The sequence below is a fragment of the Atractosteus spatula genome, chromosome 5 (assembly GCF_055471065.1).
Source record: "Atractosteus spatula isolate fAtrSpa1 chromosome 5, fAtrSpa1.hap1, whole genome shotgun sequence".
NCBI lineage: Eukaryota > Metazoa > Chordata > Actinopteri > Semionotiformes > Lepisosteidae > Atractosteus > Atractosteus spatula.
The window spans coordinates 27,206,628-27,226,743 of NC_142710.1; the positions used below are offsets into that span (position 1 = coordinate 27,206,628).

General features: G+C 45.0%; 1 protein-coding gene across 1 annotated transcript in view; it reads right to left on the reverse strand.

The window, feature by feature from the left end:
- Nucleotides 1-2,302: 2,302 nt before the first annotated feature.
- The window catches only part of cdh23 (cadherin related 23), a 194,283-nt gene continuing 176,469 nt past the window's right edge, over nucleotides 2,303-20,116 (reverse strand). The window contains exons 40-67 of the mRNA XM_088916036.1: nucleotides 19,061-19,270; nucleotides 18,852-18,959; nucleotides 17,991-18,093; nucleotides 17,571-17,696; nucleotides 15,805-16,008; nucleotides 14,998-15,456; nucleotides 14,642-14,758; nucleotides 14,196-14,420; nucleotides 13,606-13,775; nucleotides 12,987-13,124; nucleotides 12,655-12,774; nucleotides 11,308-11,485; nucleotides 10,871-11,082; nucleotides 10,579-10,773; nucleotides 10,090-10,203; nucleotides 9,814-9,943; nucleotides 9,201-9,464; nucleotides 8,716-8,877; nucleotides 8,173-8,429; nucleotides 7,777-7,874; nucleotides 7,478-7,598; nucleotides 6,620-6,699; nucleotides 6,071-6,111; nucleotides 5,608-5,668; nucleotides 5,280-5,409; nucleotides 4,775-4,897; nucleotides 4,303-4,413; nucleotides 2,303-2,687 (exon numbers count right to left, since the gene is read on the reverse strand). Coding sequence (XP_088772162.1) covers nucleotides 2,358-2,687; nucleotides 4,303-4,413; nucleotides 4,775-4,897; nucleotides 5,280-5,409; nucleotides 5,608-5,668; nucleotides 6,071-6,111; nucleotides 6,620-6,699; nucleotides 7,478-7,598; nucleotides 7,777-7,874; nucleotides 8,173-8,429; nucleotides 8,716-8,877; nucleotides 9,201-9,464; nucleotides 9,814-9,943; nucleotides 10,090-10,203; nucleotides 10,579-10,773; nucleotides 10,871-11,082; nucleotides 11,308-11,485; nucleotides 12,655-12,774; nucleotides 12,987-13,124; nucleotides 13,606-13,775; nucleotides 14,196-14,420; nucleotides 14,642-14,758; nucleotides 14,998-15,456; nucleotides 15,805-16,008; nucleotides 17,571-17,696; nucleotides 17,991-18,093; nucleotides 18,852-18,959; nucleotides 19,061-19,270 — 4,587 coding nt within the window. The 3' untranslated portion in view covers nucleotides 2,303-2,357. The remainder of the gene's footprint in view (nucleotides 2,688-4,302; nucleotides 4,414-4,774; nucleotides 4,898-5,279; nucleotides 5,410-5,607; nucleotides 5,669-6,070; nucleotides 6,112-6,619; nucleotides 6,700-7,477; nucleotides 7,599-7,776; nucleotides 7,875-8,172; nucleotides 8,430-8,715; nucleotides 8,878-9,200; nucleotides 9,465-9,813; nucleotides 9,944-10,089; nucleotides 10,204-10,578; nucleotides 10,774-10,870; nucleotides 11,083-11,307; nucleotides 11,486-12,654; nucleotides 12,775-12,986; nucleotides 13,125-13,605; nucleotides 13,776-14,195; nucleotides 14,421-14,641; nucleotides 14,759-14,997; nucleotides 15,457-15,804; nucleotides 16,009-17,570; nucleotides 17,697-17,990; nucleotides 18,094-18,851; nucleotides 18,960-19,060; nucleotides 19,271-20,116) is intronic.

A 20,116-nucleotide genomic window follows, 5' to 3' on the forward strand; every position in this document is an offset into this window, starting at 1 on the left:
TTAAATAGTGTAAGTGAGGGTTTTAAACACTTGTGCAAAATGTGAGACCCTCCTATATTTCATTAAATAGGGCTTTTAGTCTATTCTGATCTATACTAACGGATCCACTTTCCAAAGTGCATTAATTCCCCAAACTAAAATTTTTATTCCTCTTAAATACATGTGCAGTTTCTTGCTACATTTGTGCACTGGAAATTTTTACCATTACCACTGGGGAAAATGGGAGCTTTTACATTACAAGAAACATTGCGTTAATAATGGGGAAAACTACATCACTGATATGCGAGCATTGAAGCATGCCACTGATCTCTTAAAAAGCATAGTATGACCTCTTCCATGCATTTCTCCAGCTTGTTGTAAGTGGTTAAATCTGTGGCACTGATGCGATAAAACATCGGAAGCATCTGTGGAGGAATATTGTAAAGCTGGAATGCCTTTAATATCCTGAACCCCTAGTTCAATTTAGCATGGCATCCACAAGTGAAGTGTACTGTATTTTCTCTTGGCTATTCTTGATCCATTATGCAAAGGAGAGATGGCCATTGCATATTTCTTTTATTACAGACCATTCAACAAATACCCCATAGCCATAAAAAAACATACAAAAAATACAAAATGAAAACGGCACACACACCAAAAAAAAAAAAGACAGTCTTGTTCATCCACTTGCACTCACTTTTGGTAAATCAGCATTTCATCAAAAAATATTGAAACATAACTAGGAAAAGATGTCCTCAGGTAGTGGCAGTGCTCATTCTATGGACAACTCCCTCTTTTGTTAGAGTCTTGGAGTTGAGCAGAGACTGTCCACTGATGCAGGCAGCAGTCAGTATGTTTAAATTGCCCCACGCTGAGTTATCCCAATGCCAGGACTGCATCTCCCAGCTCAGCCCCATTATTAGAACTTAAGAACAGTTAAAAACAAGGAGGCTATTCAGCCCATCTAGCCCATTTGGTAGTTAATAATAGCTGAATGATCCCAGGATCTCATCCAGCTGTTTCTTGAAACAGCTTTTATATAAGCTGTGGCCTGTCTGGTCACAAGTGTTAGGGAGTCTTTAATATCTAGATGTATGCCAAACCTCTGTGGAACTCTTATGTCTCATATGTCTTCTGAGGAGATTTAATGATCAGATTCACCATTTCACCAAAGATCACTTAATTTTCTAAACAAAAAAAAAACTGCATTCTGGCCTGAGCCTGTTTGGATGGGAGGAGTACTTCTGATTTGGTCAGAGGCAGGGTCATTGTAACAGTCCATATGACCCCATGACCACAGATCTGTTGCCCTAAGCTTGAGAAGGGGAGAGTGGTGTGGGTTCCCCCCTCACAGTGATGTGGAAAGGCCATGAATACCTTTCTGTCCATATTCAATTTTCAGAGTCTTAAATTGAACAAAACACAACTGTAGTTGTGGCCTGCTGCTGGTTTGATTGTGTGTGCGGTCAGAAGCACTTCAACCTGGTTCACTTGTGTTCAAGTGGACTTCTAATGTCTTCCTTTTGCCCCAGTCCTTCCCTTTTCTCCTTGAGAGCCAATGGTGCAATTGTGTCTGAGGAACAAGCCTGGTAGCTTAATGTTCATTTTTTACATGAAAGTTTCTGTCGGGACTTCTCATTTTCCTCCACACGGGGTCAGAAGCCACTTTCACAGATTGTGGAGCATTGGCCTCCATAAAAGGACTAGGAAGTGCTTTCCACATATTGTATGGATTGACCCACATCTAGGGATAGTGATTCTGAAAGCGATCTTTAAGGTTTTCCAGCCAATGGGACTGAAACCCTGCCACAGTTCATGTTGACTTGGACCAGGTCTCTCTATTAAACCTTCTCTCATTTGGTGTGCTCTCAATGGATTTGTGCTGGAGATGGTGAAGGTTGGACCATGAAAAACTGGAACATATACAGTCCATAGTGATCGGCCTGGAAGGAACCTGGTGATGTCAGGACCCATTCATTGAGCCAGCTGCTTGCTTCGAGTGACAGCTAGAGCCTCCAGGAGACATGGTTGCAGAGCAAGAGCTCGGTAGTTTGTTGCTCTCAGAATCTCATCGTGCTGCTTTCTGAAAACAGCTTCTACTTCAGTCAGGAGGTCTGTTCCCACAGGTCTTTGACTGATGAAATGCACAGCGCTGAGGAAGGAAAGGGCAGTTTGTGAACCGTGCCAACCTTGAACTGTGTAACTTCGGACCGCACACACGCCACAGTGTCCCCCTCACTGCCCCTCTCTCTTGTTAATACCTTCTGTGGAGGCTACTACTCTTCCCCCATACCCCAGGGAAGAGACTCGGGGGTAAGAAAAGAGGAGAGAGGGCAGTAGGGGGGCTGTGGCACTCAAACCAGCGAGGCCTCGGCTAGTCATAGCTCTGTGATCTCCAGTGGGCTTTCCATGATGGTCTCTCTGTTCTTGTGCAGTGGCGTGGACTTGGCGGACTCGGTACGTGCGTTGCGGTCACTATAGGGGCCCGCCTCGCCATGCAGGGCTTCCAAGGAGCGGCCCAGGGCACGCTGGTCATCCTCAGGCAAGCTGTTGAGGTCAGAGGTCAGCAGAGTGCCTGTGCTCCCGTGCACAGCATGGATGCCCTCTGGCCCACGCAGCTCCACTGGGTGCTTGTGCTTGAAACGGAGGGTCCCGCGGCCTCCTGACCCCTGGTCCTCATCATCATCATCCAGGTCACTCTGGATCAGCTGAAAGCAGGAAGTAACCGGGGCAAGGAAATGAAAGAGAGAATGGAAGAATAGGCCATTAGACTACGCACTGTGGATCTTGGTATAGAAAGAACACAGGAGAGAGTTTAACAGGTATTGTACACGTACAGCGATTGAGAAAATAGCCACAGAAATAGAAACAGTACTATGCTCTTTTACTGTAAAGTAGCAGATTTTGTATTATAACATAGATGCCCTAATAGATAGCCCATTTCTGAAACAGTTTTCTACTCTTATAATTGAAACTAATTACCTTCTACACCACTAAGTGTCATATGTCTCATTGGCCACAGGAGGGCACTAATGTTCTTGTTATCAATCTTACCAGCAGGGGTAGGTGCAGCAATAGTACTGCACTGAGTGCTGTCTGCAGACTGATGCGAATAATACTGTCATGAAATGGAAGCAATATCCTATTAATTTATATGTTTATGTTAAAATTATACTGTGCATTAGTTAAACCTTATTGAAATAAGGTGATTAACTTTTATCACTACAAGAAGTATATTGCTGCTATAGAGGCAGTACAATGTATAACAGCCAGACCTCCTGGCGATGTCAGATCTTGGAGGAAACTCTTTTCTAATGCATTACAACAATACAATATAATTGACATATATGTCATGAATCTGTCACGCAATGCACTATGGAAATGGAGCAAATTCTACTCTGCACAGTATTTCTCTTTGTGCACTCCCTTGTAAGGAACAATAGGTTTATTCCATGCTGAAAAGAGAAGAGAGAAAACGCTTCAGCTGTGAAGCCTCACAGCTGAAGAAGGCATCACAACCGAAACGTTGTGTTTTCTCTCTTCTCTTTTCAGTATGGAATAAACCTATTACTTGTTCCTTTGCAGACTACACATGCTGACGCAGCTACCCACCTGAACTACTTCTCCCTTATAAGTATATGTAATAGAGCTCAACTAATCCTGCCCACATGCAACTACCCTGACAAAATTTTGAAGTAAAGTGGATGATCTAAGATGGACTAACCAGAATGAGTATTATCACTGTTCTCAAGAAAGGGTTTGTGAATTTGAATCTCAAGTTGATTTTTTTCATGTGCTAACCTGAAGAAGTATCTCTGCCTAGAGAGTACTAAGTGAGTTCAACACTCTGAAAACAAGTAGAGAGTGTAGAGAGTAAGGCACCTAAGAGAGTAAGTGAGACAGCCTTCTGTAAGGGAGTCCAGAGAGTGAGACAGGGCAGTTCTCTGTAAGGGAGTCCAGAGACTGAGACAGGGTTGTTCTTTGTAAGGGAGTCCAGAGGGTGAGACAGTGCAGTTTTCTGTTATGGAGTTCAGAGAGTGAGACAGTGTTCTCGGTAAGGGAGTCCAGAGAGTGAGACAGGGCAGTTCTCTGTTACGGAGTGCAGAGAGTGAGACGGTGCAGCTCTCTGTATGGGAATCCAGAGAGTGCGACAGGCAGTTCTCTGTAAGGGAGTCCAGAGAGTGAGACAGTGCAGCTCTCTGTAAGGGAGTCCAGAGAGTGAGACAGTACAGTTCTCTGTAAGGAAGTCCAGAGAGTGAGACAGTGCAGAGTTATTACAAATTGACATCACTCTATAGGGAGGCTGAATTACTCTTCTCCCACCTCAGTGACAGAAGACTGGTCTCCGTTGCTGGTGGATTTGGTGACTAGTCGTGCTGCAAACAGCTTTTTCAGCCTCAGATAGTCGTCCAGAACCACTTTCAGCAGAGAGCCCTGGCAGGACAGCCAGCACATTAACACTGAGAGACAAACAGGCTGGCACTGCTGTCACAGTGGCCCAGAGAGCTGCACAGACTGGACACTGCACGACACTGGTAAGCCTCAGCCAACTGCCAGCCTGCAGCCACACTTGCTGCTTACGTGCTTCAGGGTGATATTCTCGTCAACTCAAAAATACATATTTTTTAAAATGCTATGTTAGAAATGGCTCACAAGTCACTCTTGTTTCATTTTTAACCATTCCAGGCAATAGAGCAAACAACTATACCAAGACTTTCCAAATAATAATCAATAGACTTTATTATTATTTTAAAAGAGTAGCTTTTGCCAGGCTTGCCGCAGCAGGTATGCTCACCTTGATGGGCCCCTCTCTCATGATCTGGCCCAGCTTGGCAATGTTGTCGTACTCCTGGATGGCAGCTCGCAGGTAGCGGTCATCTTCAGGCTTGGAGGCCTGTGGCTCTCGGCCAAATGTCCCCTGGAGTGGGTTAGGGACAAATACAAGTGAGAGAGGCAATTAAACACATATCATCCTAGAAATTGAAAGAGGAGGGGTGCTAAATCCATTGCCACGCATTCACAGTCTGGCCTGGCTGAAGTCCCCCCTGTAGTGTAATTGGCTCGGTATTTATGTTCTCCTGTGGGGCAATAAGCTGCTTGTCAATTGCAGCCCCAGGGGGTGATGGAATTCTTCACCTTGTGAGTAAAACCCAGTTACCAAGCTGATACAGTCATGATTTCAAGATAGAAACACTCTTCGTGACCCAGAGTTTCTGCCTTGTATCCTGATAGTGACGTGTGGGAAAAGAATGACAACTTGGTAAACTGTGCCGCCAGAACAGGAGAACAAAGCATCTCACGTGTGTCCTGGCAGGGCTGTTCCAAAGGTCAGTGATGTCACTCAGGTTCTCAGGCAGGTCGTCCTGGTGCTCTGCCTGCGCTGCCAGCTCCAGATTTCGGCAAAACGGGTCCAGCCACACTGGGTTCGCCCTGACACAAAACAACACCATCTCACATGTGCTTATCCCACCAGAACACATAGCTTCAAACACACACTGTCCCCGCAGCGCAGTCGTTTAAAAATCAGGTGCATCTGCCCAGTCTTGTGAGTCAGTTTTGACTTCTATGTTAGTGAAAAACTGTCTGGGCTGCCTCACAGTTGCTGTCACCTTAAGAGTGCTAACCTACCCTTCAAAGGAGTACTTGTTGGTGTTGGGCATGTCCAGGATGTCCATGAAGCCCTGGTTACCTGGGGACAAAAAGAAAGGAGAGGACAGAGGAGAAGAGGAAAGGAGCAGAAGGAATGGTAAAAAACAGGGGAGAGCAAAAAAAAAAAGGGAGGGGAAGGTAGTGGAGACATGCCGAGAGGGGGAGAGGAGGTGAGAGGTGGGGGAGGTGGTAGGAGAGGAGGAGGGGACAGGGCAGAGGAAGTGAGAAGACGTGGAAGGAGGTGAGAGGCGGCAGAAGAAAGGTGGTGGAGAAACGGAGTGGGAGTCAGTGAGTATTTGCTTTGACACTGAAACTCAGATGCTGTCATGACAAACTACACTCTGATGTTCTGATTCATCTTCATACTTGGCAGTAAGTCAACTGTGCTTGTTTCCGGATCAGAGCTTCACAGCTCTAACAGGGACTGTCACTCTTCACCTACCTGTCGATCCTGCTACTATGGCCTTCAGCTTTCTCTTGTGTCTGCAGAGTAAGACACAGATACATTATGGTTAGGTTGCTTAACTAAGCATTGCATAGCACTGCGTTTGCGTGTTTCTGCTGCAAAGAAGAAATAAAATCAAAAACACACACTGTGATTAAAGGTCATGCTGTTCAATAGGAGCTGAATGTACTTCCCTTTATGGATGTTGAGCAACTAAGCTACTGGAATAGTCCAAAAGTAATATAGCTATAATTACGCAATCAGTATTTTAATCGACATCTAGTGATTGAATATGATAAGAACCATTGCTACCCCAAAAAACATTTGCAGGTTCTACAGTGTGGTAGTGTCTTTGTAAAACACAGCCTTTTTTTCTGCCATGCTTTTTTTATTGCAATTCTTTTGACAAAGGAGAAAATAAAAGGGTAGGAGTAATAGGGGTAGCTGGATGTTTCAGATTATGCAGCCCTGTGCAACATTTGCTGTAATATGTTCAGTTCAGCACACTATGCACTAGCACCTGTAATACAATTAGCTATGACTTACACAGTCCTGTAGTACCAGTTCATGAAGATGAACAGCATGGCAGCCAGGAAGAGCAGCACAGCCAGGATGATGATGGCCATCTGTCAAAAGGGAACAAACAGTGATGCTCTTGCCCTGGCTGATCACAGGTCAGCCCCTGGAACCTCCAGCCCCGGAGCAATAACAGATTAAAAATCGGCATCTCTGAGGGAAAAAAGCTGAAGATTGTGTCAGATAACTTAACACCATCAAGACCACATGCAGAAACTTAATAGTTTCATATACATGCCAATATTATTACTAGTCTTAAGAGGACTTTCAACTCTTTACCTGAATTTACTACCTGCACAGAATTCAATACCTTCTACATTTTACATTAATGTACTACACATTCATACACTATTCTGTGCTCCTGTTTTCACCATTCTTTCATTCTTTTTTGGAACACTACAAGTTATTTTGAACAGTGCAGAATGTACCCATGATAAACCACAGAGCTAACTATTGTGAAAGCACAGCAACACAGCATAAAATGTATAGTAAAACCAGTGCAGGAGTGCAGCATTGTCTCCTACACTTAATTCCTGTATCAACAGCCAACCAAAGGAGGCAAATTGAAACCAAGAGGAAGTGCATTCACAACTGAGAACAGGAAGAATTTTGTGTGAGTTGTGAGATGCTACCTAGCCACGTTATTGAAGTCGATAACCTGCTTTCTCATGACGAGATCCCCAGATCAATTAGCAACTGGCAAGCAAACAGGCAAGATTGGCCTCTTCTTGCTTGTAACCTTCCTTTTGCTTTTGCAATAACATATTTCACAAAGGTTTCACTGAGTCCTGACAATATACACAAAGCTCCATAGACACTCTGGGTCACCTGCAGAGTGGTGAGGTCATCAGGTGCCCTGCCAGTCACAGCGGGCTGCACGTCCAGCACGTTGTAATTCCGGAACAGATTTCGCAGCTGCTCCTTGTTCTCATCAATCATCTGGATCACCCTGACAATCAGCAGAAGTGGTTGGGATGAGGGAAGGAGCCAAACCAGCCAAGACGATAAGATCAGCAGACCCCCTGAGATTAAGGGCTGCCTTTCAAAGGTGTTCTTGTTACTGTATGTGATTACATGTATCTATTTCAGCCAAGGAAAAATTGTACAAGAGAACAGTGACCTCTCACCTCTCCACATCAAGGATCCGGTTGGTCTGTTTGTTAACAACATGGATAAGAACATCAGTCTGTGCAAAGTTCACACGGCCCTTCTTATCCACATGGAACTGCAGAGAAAGGGAGACAGAGAAGGAGGAGGAGAGGAAGAGGGAGATAGGGGAAGTATGGGAGTAAAAAAAAGAGAAGGTAATTGAATCATTGTTTCATTCACTCCTTGGATAGAGATAGACAATATTAAACCCCAGGCTATTTGACGATTGGAGACAGAACAATTTGTAAGTCAACAGTGTAGTCTGTAACCTGAGTGATGATAGATAATGAGAAAGAAAGGAAATATGTTGAAGAGTGAGAATGCGGGTGTGAAATCAGCAAGAGAGAAGTCAGTGAGACTGCTTGTACACAGACCTGCACATCATCCGTATTGACAATAGCCCCGGTAATGTTGGACAGCAGGCTGACAAATTCCTCCTGGAACTGCCGCACGTGGTCTGGAATCTCATTGATGACAATCTTGACGCGCTGGTCATCCCTCAGGATGTAGATACCAATAGTGGCGATGTCAGTGTGGCCTGCCAGGTCACTGGCCAGAACGTCCACCACAAAATACCCAGGACTGTATGCCGTAAACAGGTCAAACGTCCGAATGATACCATCTGTCTCACCTGAGAGAGGCAGAGAGCAGCAGTGAGACAGAGAGACTTAGGGAAGGAAATCCTGCACAAGGGGAAACTATTTTCTGACATCTGCTCATTCTCCATAAAGTAAGCTTGTGCTATTAGCAATCAAAGCAGAACCTCTTGAAATCCATGGAGGACAGAAAAGAGGAGGAAAGAGCAAAAAAGTGGAGATGCAGGAGGAGATTGAAGAATAGTAGGGAGGCCAAGAGGAGCAGAAAGTGCAGGTGGAGGATAGTTAGACTGACATACAGTAGATAGAACATCCACTCACCAATAATAAAGACATTGCCAACATCATGGGAGTCGTTGGACTGCAGTTTGACGTAGCGGATGGACAGGATGTGGTACAGCACCAAGCTATTATTCCCAATGTCATTGTCCACTGCCTGCACCCGGATAAGGTCAGAACCCACTTTCGCGTCAGCTGCCACACCTATAAGACAGACACAGTAACCCCATAACAGATCCTTCCACAAAGTGACATGAGCATACAGTATACAGTAGGGAGAGATACTGAGAACATAATATGACAAATAGCTGGCAGACTCATACTGAGACAGAAGAAGAGACCAAGAAAAAGTAAGTCACAGAGACACAATGTGCAAAACAATCTGGGTCATTGAAAGTTTTCTGCTTATGAAGCAGAAAACGATATATTTTTAATTGTATTTTGTCTCATTATGTTTGTCTATACAAGACACTCAAGATAAGTTAATATAGACACAGAGACACTGCACAGTGAGCTATCCTCTTTACCTGCAGTATACTCTGGCTTGGTAAAGCGGGGAGGCTGGTCATTGATGTCTTCTAGGTAAACTCTGACCTCCTGCAGTGTGGGGTCAAGGTTGGGGTTGAGAGCACGTGCACGGGATGACCTCTGACCCTGGGAAGGCATCCAGTTTCGGTTGCTGGAGGCCTTGACAATGATGGGGTACACAGGTGTCTCCTCACGGTCTAGATCCTGAGTCACACGCAGTACTCCCTCTGGGCTCAGCTGAAATATACCTTTATTGTTGCCCCCTGTTAGATAGAACAAGAACTGTTGGCATAGCCACACACTACTTGATTCACTTCATTAATGTATTTCTGCTGTTAACCCCTCTTTACTTCTTGCTCCTTCTTTGGGCTATCTTCTCCTTTCCTGTTTGTCCATCCCTTTCCTCCTCAATCTCTCTCTCTTTTCCTTTCTTTAATATGTGTAATTAATTAGTGCTGAAGCCAATGTTAAGTGCATTACCCATTAACACTCTTTTCTGCTCTCCCTCTCTGTCCATCAACCTTTGATCCTTTGTCCCTCAACTTCCCATCATGCTTTTCTTGTTGATCCCTCCTGCCTTCTACCCTCTTCCTCTTTCTCTCTATTACTGACCTGCAATGAAGTAGTAGACCACAGCATTTGAACCCTCGTCAGCATCCACCGCACCTGTGACGTTCCCCACCACCGTGCCAGGAAGAGAGTGCTCTGGCACCCACAGTGACTGATATGGCAAGCTGCCCCTCTGGCAGGAAGACACAGACACTGTTAGAATAATCTACTGACCACTCAAGAATCAATGATAAACTGTGAGTTGTTCTGCACCACTCTGTAAGCTGCATATTATTAGGTAAGGGTAATTGTTATGCTGGGCTTAAGATGCTGTCTTACCGGCGGCTTGAGGAAGACTGGTTCATTGTCATCGATGTCAGATAGCGCCACCTGCAAGGGCTGTGTGGTCTCGTATGGTACTGGTTGGCCCAGGTCATAGGCCACGACAATAAGCTGGAGAAAAACAGACACTGAGTATGACACTGAGAAACTGACACCCACAGATATTCTGTGACTTACTTGGACTTGTCGTTAATCACACAGTGACACTGGAATTTATTATGGAAAGAAGACTGAAACCCCAGTAACCAAGTGACAGAGACATTGAACTACTGTATTCACCTAATATCTATGCAGGAAGTCAAACTGTGTCTCAAACAAAATTCACTTTTTTACAGCTCATACCTTTGCAAATTTAAATTGAGTTGATTTTTTTTGTATGTGGAGGCATGTCACCAGGCAGAAAAGATGATGTACAGAGACAGACAAGAAGACACAGATAGATAAGGAAACAAAGAGGCTGGAAGACAGGCAGAGCCGTGAACTTACGCTATGCAGGGCTTGTTTCTCTCGGTCCAGTCTGACTGCAGTAGTGATGACCCCTGTCTCTGCATCTATGTGGAAGTTCTCCCAGTCTCGATTCCCTGCACCTGTCTGCAGGAAGCTGTAGCGTACCTCTCCGTTCACGCCCTCATCACTGTCTGTTGCAAACACCTCATACACTACCAACCCTGGAGGCTGTTCCTGGTGGGTCACAGAAACACACAGGCAGAGAGCTGCCTCAGTCAGGCAGTGAGACAGTCTCACACACACAAAGACACAGAAGGGGGGGTGTTCTCACCTCCAGGATGTGCATGATGGTCCCATTGGGTGGCCGGACGAAGACAGGGCGGTTGTCATTGACGTCAATGACGGATATGCGCAATGCAGTTGTACCCCAGAGTGGTGGGCGGCCACGGTCTGTGGCTACCACAGTCAAGTTGAACCTCTCAAAGGACTGGAGTAGCCGCTTGGAGCGTACCAGTCCAGAATCCAGCTCCATAGAGAACGCCTCTGCATAAATAGGATATTGAGTAACAGGCACCTGGACCAAACTGCAAAGCAATTCAGCTTCAATAATATATATTTGTGCCACAGTGAAGCAGTAAACTACAGCACTAAGGTTGCTGCAATCCTGAGGTACAGGTTGCCCATGACACTGGAATAACAGGCAGACACACAGATATGTAGATTGGCAGGGGCACAGCTAAGGTGGCTGACAGACAGATTGGTAGATACCTGCTCCAGGTCCTTGAAGCGTGTAGATCAACATGCCATTCTCTCCCTCATCAAGGTCAGTGGCAGACATAGTGATGATGGAGGTGCCTCCTGGCTCGTTCTCGAACACGCTGGTACTATACACACGCTCTGCAAAACGTGGACGGAAATCATTCACGTCTAGCACCGTGACCAGCACCTGCAACACACACATCCTGGGGTGAGACCCAAAATATTACACTTCTCCGAGTGCCTTTGTGCTAAACTCACACAATAGTGACAAAGATCCTACCTGCAGGTTGGAATTTTGTAAATGTAAGACCCTATTAGTGATAACCTTAAGCATGTAGGCCTAACCTTAAGAACTCTAACTTAACTGAATGCGTATTCACCTAGCAGTTTGTTAAACATTTAGAAAATCGCAGACAGTTGGGCTGCAGGACAGTGAAATTAAGGAACACCAGGTCCTTGGATCACTATTTCATCCAGTGCTACTGGAAGATCCACGCTATAAGCTGGTATCTGGCTCGTATAAATGGCAACAGTACCCTCATGTTCCTAACCTCAAGACTTCAGATAATAAAGTGTGATATGAAGGTTTCATCTTCTTTAATTTTGCTGTTCTGCAGCCCTTTTGTGTGTAATGTGCCAAATGGGTACTCATTCTATAAAGTTCTTATTTAGGGTAGCCTAAAAGCTTAGGATTCTCATTTACAACCTATTCACAAAAAAGGAGGACAATGCTAAACCATTTAAATACAAACAATGGGCACATCATCTTTATTTCTATTACATGAAAGGGTAGGAAAACATTAGAAAATGATCTATATGGAAATATGCCTTCTTTAAATAACTTTTTTTATACTAGCAGTGGATAAGAATAGTTAACTTGAGAGAATATTGTTAGGAGTACAAGAGTATCTGCAGTATATTCAGGTTCTGAGAAGATTCTTGATGAAATACCTCACAAAACAGCAATTGCTATATGGAAATCTGCATAAACAAGATAAAGCATGTATGAGGAGGAATGGGAAATGTGCTCAAAACCGAATTACTGATAAGAGCACAAACCTCAAAGTGTGGTTTAGCAAGTAGTAGCACCGACCACAGGGGTCTTTATTAAAGGTGCTGCACTTCCTAATTCACAGTGAATGAAAGTAAAAATTGATATCTTGTGAATTTAGAAATGAAAATAAGAGGCACTTCCTTTTAGAAAAGATCTTGTGTTTCTGGAACAAGCTATCCGGTCATGGTATTGAAACTGACACTGAAATTGATCCAAGAAATGTGCCTTCCTTGGGCTCTTGCATATGTGTCAGTGTGTGACTGTGTGTTTATGGCACTTGTGTGTTCAGCAGGGTGTCGGACCTGGACAGAATTCTCACGGCGGTTGTTGGCGCTGCCTCCAGGGTTGTCCCGGGCTACTGCGGTCAGAGTGTAATGGTCCTTTGTCTCCCGGTCCAGAGGGGACAGGACATAGATATCTCCCTAAAATACAAAGACAAGAAAGTACTGCACAGCCTTTACAGGCATGCATTATGTACAATCATGGCATGATCATAGCCTAATTTAGCAAAGCCTTTGGAGAGCATAGTGACAGCAACGAGGCAAAATGTCAACAGAAACAATGCCAAAAGCACAAGATTGCTAGATAAACAGAATATAGTGAATGTTGAAAAGGATTGTCAGTGTGATCTCACCGTGGAGGGGTTGATCCCAAAGCGCCCTTCACCATCCACCAGCCCGTACTGGATCACAGCAAACAGTCCCGAGTCAGCGTCTGTCGCACTGACACGTATAATCACAGTCCCCAGTGCCACATCCTCGAACACCGGCCTCTGTGGACAGGCACACAGAGACCCAGATCAAGAGGGCTCAGCACACATACCCACACTCACAGACTGTACAACAACAACCACAACAGGTTCGTTCCCCAAAGACAAGGAAATCCCTTTAATGAAATTGGGAAAAAAAGTTGTGTTTTTTGGAATTTTGTTCAGGCTATGACAGTGCTGAGGGAAAGGGTTTAATGTGTATATTTAAATTAAATTTAACTACCTTGTATGAATCCAGAAATCATACAATGAATGGTATGTGAAAGCTTCTTCCCAGATATAGATTAGTCCAGCTCACTAGCTGTTGATGTTCCATTTAGTGATGGAGCTGGATACTTCACACTGAAGTGGTGCCTCCAGAGATGATTGTGTTTGTCTTAGGGAAGGGCAAGGAAGGGGGAGACAGGGAATGGGCTGCAGGGGTTGAATTGAGACTCAGCCAAAAGATCAAAGGAAGGACAGCAGAGTTCAAGTAGAAGAGTACCTGATACGAAGGCTGGCTGAAGACAGGGTTGTTGTCATTGATGTCCATGATGCGCAGGAAGACGGGCAGCTCAGTGAAGCGTGGAGGGGCGCCCTGATCCTGAGCCCGCACTGTGAAGTTCAGCCACTGCACCTGCTCAAAGTCCACGGTGCGATTTGCAATGATCTTACCTGCAGGACACACAGGTTCACTTAGTAGGTCACACTAGCATTGTCAGATCATTTCAGCCCAGTTGAAAACTAACATTAAAATCATATCCTGTCTATGGTCATGATCAAGGTCAAGTCACGTCATGTTGAAGTTTAGAAGTTAAGACTTGATTGGATTGAAGTTGTGTTTAGGAATTGATTGGGGGCGAACATGATGTTTAGACTCTTAGCTTTAACGTTAGGGTTTGAGACGGATGTTGTGGTTTCAGTGGTTAATGTTAGAGTTAAAGCCAAAAAGAGGGTTAGATCTAGAGATGGAATGTGGGTGAGGTTAGGGGCTGGGGTTAGGGTTAAAGTTATAATAAGAGTTTAGGAAGGTTGAAGAAGAAGCATCACTTAGAGTACAGGAGCAGAGTGAAGTGTGCATGTGGGTGGCCTGACCTGCAGAGGGGTCCTCGAGACGCACGTAACCCCCATGGGGCAGGTGCAGAAGCTGGTAGGTGACCTGGCCATTGGGGCCTTTGTCTGGGTCCACAGCAGTGACAGACAGCAGTGTGGTGCCGGGCTGGGCTCCCTCCAGGATCTGCTCGGAGAAGTTGGACACACCGAAAGGCCTGAACCGGGGTGCATTGTCATTGACATCCAGGACGTTGACTGTGAGCTTTGCTGCAGGCAGAGAAAGAAAGAGAAGATGGTTGAGAGCAAAATGGTGAGGGTGGGAAAGGAGAGAGGGAGGAGGGAGGGAGTCAGAAGGAGACAGAGAAAAATGGAGAGGGGAGCTCAGGAAGAAGGGATTTCTGAAGTCTGTGATGGGGGTGAGTTGGCGTTAAGGGGTACTTAGAAACAGAGGATGCAGTTATTGAGAGGGAGGGTCAGCAGTGGCTCACCATTGGGCATACTGACTGACTGGTCAATAACGTCACTGGCATTGTCGTGCACAGAGATGGTAATCTCGAAACTGGCCACCAGCTCGCGGTTCAAAGGGCTTCTTACAAATACCGCACCTGAAAGACAACATGCCAGTCACACACTGGAGCACACTAATAACACACGGTAAACAGGAAAGACACATCACATGCATATACCATGGAATCAAAATACCATGCTACACCCACTATACTGTACTTTTTTTACTGTATTATTTCCAGTGTTCTAGGTTGTACTTTGACTGTACTGCATTTTGCACCACTATGCTCCATTGTCTAGTATGCTCCAGTACTGCATTAAATTCCCAGGGGCTAACCAGTATGGAAGTCAATGCCAAAGGTGTCCTGCAGGCCACTGACAGGGGTGTTGCTGTCGTCTCGTGCCTCCACTGCAATGATGTAATACTCCAGCCGGGGTTGGAGGTCAGGGTCTTCTGCTCTCACTGTGGCAATGACGGCGCCGAGAGGTGTGGACTCGTTAACATTGACAGTCTGCACTGGGATCAGGAACCGTGGGCGCGAGTCGTTCACGTCATCCAGCAGGACAGACAGTGTGGCAGTGCCCGAGAGGGGGGGCGTGCCGCGGTCCACAGCCACGACCACCAGTCGATACGAACTACGCTCCTCCCGGTCTAGCGTGGCATTGCCCACCAGCACAGCACCCGTGAGCACGTCGATCACAAAGCGGTCCTGAGCCCCACTCTCGATACGGTACAACAGCCAGCCATTAGCTCCTGTGTCCAGATCAGTTGCTGAGAGTTGAGTGACCACCACCCCTGCAGGATGAGGAGAGGGACAGAAGGAATGGGGGAGATACAGAGAGGAGGAGAAGCAGAGAGAGGAAGGTGGGTCAGAGGAAGGGTTAGGATGAGAAAGAGAGAGGGAAAGAAGTAGGACGTGAATGAGGAGGAGGAGGAATGAAGAATGGAGGGGGACAGAAAGAAGGATTAATGTCGAGGGAACAGACTGTATAACTATTCCCACAGGTTGCATATCAAGTGCATCAATAAAACAAATATGACAGAACAGTGAGTGGACAATTCACACTGAGAATACAATACACATTCTGGTATTCTGCATGATGACCCCTTCCCCTCTCCTTCTCCACAGCTGCCTTTACTCACCAGCTGGGCTGTTCTCGGGCAAGTGGACGGTCAGGCCTGGGGGTCTGAACTGGGGAGGGTTATCGTTCTGGTCCAGGACAGTGACTGTGAGGGGAACACTGGTGTTCAGCCCCCCCACATCCTCACCCACCAACATCAGCTCAAGCCGGGGGTCCGACAGGGCTTCGCGGTCCAACACTGCCCCCTGCCGCACCATCACAGCACCTAAAGATCGACAACACATTTCCACGGTTCTGTAAGTGCTTTACGGTTACATCTGATGTCAATGTCACAGATAGGTCAAAAATTGTGGTGTTGCAAATAGTTTAGCAATAGCACAGGCTAAAAAAGAGGACCTGGACAAACTAACCTAGGACTGTCAAGATAAAATGTAATATGGCTTAAATGCAAGTTAAAACATGCAGGAAGTGAGAACTTTAATTTCAAATGTCAAACGGATAGTACAGTATCAAACAGGAAGATGCAATATATGAGCAAGATCCCAGATATTACGTATACTAACTTTCTTCAGCTAGATGATGTGGAGAAGCAATAAAAATGCTATGAAACTGCTTGGATGTATTATTTAGAATTCTAAAAAGGGGAAATTGTGTAAGAAATATGGACTGCACAAGTTAGACTTCACTTGGAACACTGTGTGGTGATTTGGTCAACATGCTACAGAATATTGCTGCTCTAGGTGAGATAGAATACCTCGCCTTATTCCAAGTGTGAAGGGAATGTCACATTCAGACAAACTAAGAGGTATAAATCTCAACAGAGAAAATTAAATAGAAGCTTCATCCGGGTATCGAAACTCCCGAAATGTCCTTGACCTTAGGGGATTTCTTTAAGATCAGCAACAATACAAGTACCAAGGAACACAATTAGAGTTAGGCCATTTAAGGTCAAAAGTAAGATATTTGTCTCATCTTTGTTAGTAATAATAAATATGATGCTTTGCCACTGTGGCACATGAGCAGTAAAAGATCCTGTGCAGTGTGAATGAATGGCAAAAACCACTTTGTAAGTTGTCAGCAGAGTGGCTGTACTGTCGTCTTGACCTTGAGAGCTTCCACTAAGTCTGAGGTGAATAGAGAATTGGCAGCAGCTAATAGCATTGATTACTTGTTGACACATTCATTCTAGAGGTTAAGGTTCTGGATTAAGGTTGTGGACACAAATCCCGTTTTGGACTACCCTTGGTTATGTAGTATATAAATTGTCTAATAAATAGCCTGTGGGGTTTTTGGCACATTTTCCCTCCTAACGTGAATAACCATGGTTTAAAAGGATTTAAAATATGTTTATGTTTCTGAGAATTAAGTTTCATATGCAACAGGGTGCTGATTTACCTAATAAAAATAATTGTGTTTTAGTGGTGTGTAGGTTGGTGCAGGTTTGAGGTTGTCACGTACTGAAAAACTAAAGCAAAACAATCTCAAAAACACTACATTTAACACATTACAATTTTGTTAAGCAAAATGTTTTTGCTACTTCTCCCCATCTGTATCAGATTATCAACCAAAGTCCAGGAAATGTGATTGAGCTTGACTGTGAGATCCTTTAAGTAAGAAACAGAATCTTAATAACATTATGCTACTAGAAAATGTGCAAGATTGGTCAAATAGCCTCCTTTGTTTACAACCTTTCTTATGTTCTTATGAGCTAAGAATTAAAAACAGGGAATGCCTTTAATCTTATTAGCATTGCGTAACACAGCATGCACACGAATGTGTATGTCAGCACCATACATGTGTGAGACAGAAGGAGGGTTGCAGCCTGACCTGTGCTGGAGTCGACTGTGAACAGGTCCAGTCTTTGGCCCAGAAGGCGGTACGTCACAACAGCATTGACTCCCACATCCTTGTCCACTGCCAGGACTGGTCCATTCAGAATCGACACCACACTGCCTGAGAGGGGGAGAAGGAGAGGGAGGGAGAAGAGATTGGAAGGGAGTGTTCACTGGGGCATGGAGATGACAGAGAGGAAGCAGGAGAGAGATAGTAGTAGAAAGACACATGGAGAGAGACTGTGGCAATTGCAGATTATCATTCAGATCTAAGTGAAGGATGGACAAAGTTACAGACAGACATTTAAATACTAATCAGACAGGCAGGAGCTATGAATAGAGAGATAGATTGACACGAGACAGGAAGACAATGAGAAAGAGAGACAGACAGTGAGACAGGGGAGGCCTGTGGTACCTGGGAGGGAATTCTCCAGAATTTCTCCGCGGTAGCTTGATTGTGTGAATATTGGTCGGTTATCATTCTCATCCAAGATGGACACCACCAGTACGTCAGAATCCTGCACAGACATATCAGAGAGTGAACATTGCTCTTTAACTTCAGTCCTCAAGCAGGTTTTAAACATTCCCTGCCTCAGACCTGAGAGAAGAGTTTAGCTAAGTGACTAATTAGTTTCAGTACAAAATTAAGAGCTCAAGGGAAAGGAAAATGTGAAGAACCTATGGCTATCAAGGACTGGATTTGAAGTAGCTTTTAATATTGAATATATGGTAAGTGCATTTGTGTGTGTCCTTTGTCTGCATTGAGCATGGCAAGAGAAGGCTAAAATCTCTTTCTGATTACCACTTACTGATTGCTGTTAATATACTGATACAATCTTTATCGTGATTTGGGGTTCACCATGATTTCAAAAGGTAGAACAATTCCTGTTAATTGCAATGTTGTTTAAATGGCACTTCTGAAACTGCCTCATTTGTGGAGATAAGGACGCTACACAAGAGAAACAGAATGAGCGAAAAGAATGACTGCTGTGGTGCTGTTTATTCCTTTTACAGAGCTAATCTGAGCCAAAAACAAACTTTAAGACACTTCAAGAAGGATGAACAATTTCTCCTTTGTCCAGACACTGATTTCTTTCTTAATCACATTAAAGCCTGGCCTTTAAAGGTTACATTAAAGTTGCTCAGATACTTTACTGCCATCAAAAGAAAATTGCTGGTGTTTCAAATGTTACTAGTTCTGGTAAAGCCCTCTTTTTCTCTTCATACAAAAATGTTTTGCTGCAAAACGTGGGGTGCAGACAGAGTGTGTGCGTACCCTGCGCGCAATGCGGGGGTTGTCGGGGTTGTCCTTGACAGTGATGGTCAGCCTGTACTCTGACACTCTCTCCCGGTCCAGCGGCCTGTTCACCAGCACCACCCCTGTCTGAGAGAGAAAGATAGCGGGAACGTTACCACTGGCAGACTAGACATGGAGAGACACTAGTGAGAAAGAGGGAGGGAGGGAAGAAAGGAGAGCGGTCTCACGGTGTCGTTGATGTAGAAGGCGCCATCAGTGTTCCCTGCAGTGATGTTGAATGTGAGCAGGGCATTGCGGCCGCTGTCGGCATCAAAGGCTTGAACCCGAGCTACAGAGGTGGAGATGCGCGCAGCCTCGCTCACACTGCTGTTCATGGGCAGGTTCAGCAGCACTGGGTCATTGTCATTGATGTCCAGCACTCGCACACTCACCACCACCTGAGGAGAGAGGGGAGGGAAGGAGAGAGGACACCCCATATATTGAAAGAGAGAGAAAGTGGGGACACCAAATACTCCAGAGCCAGGACCACACGTCTGATTCTGAGGCCTGATTGAGAATTTTCCACACTGGGGGAGTGTCTGATTCAGCACTCTGTACTCGCAAGCGCATTCTCCACCCACTAGAATATGAAGACATGCCACTTTGACATTTTATGTGAAATGTTAATGCTTTGGCACACTTAAATACATGCCCTAATCTGTTTTATGTCTTTTAAGGCATGTGTATTACTATACACTGTTGTTAAAGTGCAGGTATGATTAGGCTGGAAGGTAAGAAAATCTACTCAGGAATCAATCCCTCCCTGACAACAGCACTGTGAGAAGGGTTTGTAAGGTATCGGCCTGAGAATGATGCAATGTTGTGATTTAAGAGGGTGTTTCTCTCTCCGTGCTTCCTGACACACAGCACGTCTGTGCAGACTATACAGCCCCAAACTTGTGTCTTTTAGAGTCGCAGGGGAAAAAACAATAAGAAAAGGAAACTCCGCTATGGTGCTTTTAAACACGAGACACAGAGAAGGCCTACTTCGGAGATGGAAAGAGTGAGCTCACAGAAACCCCACAGAAACATACCATCACTGATTTGTGATATCTCAGAACCATTTTGTTTCCCACAATGGGACGGGGGAAAGGTAAAAAAAGAGCTGAAAGAATGCATCATGAGCAGGCCAGTCTGTGAGTGAGTCTCATTTTCCAGTGCATCCTGCCACACACCCTGCACAGCTGTGTGGAGACCTGGGGTTTTAGAGCGAAGAAATGCAGATGTTCACTAAGAAGGGAAAA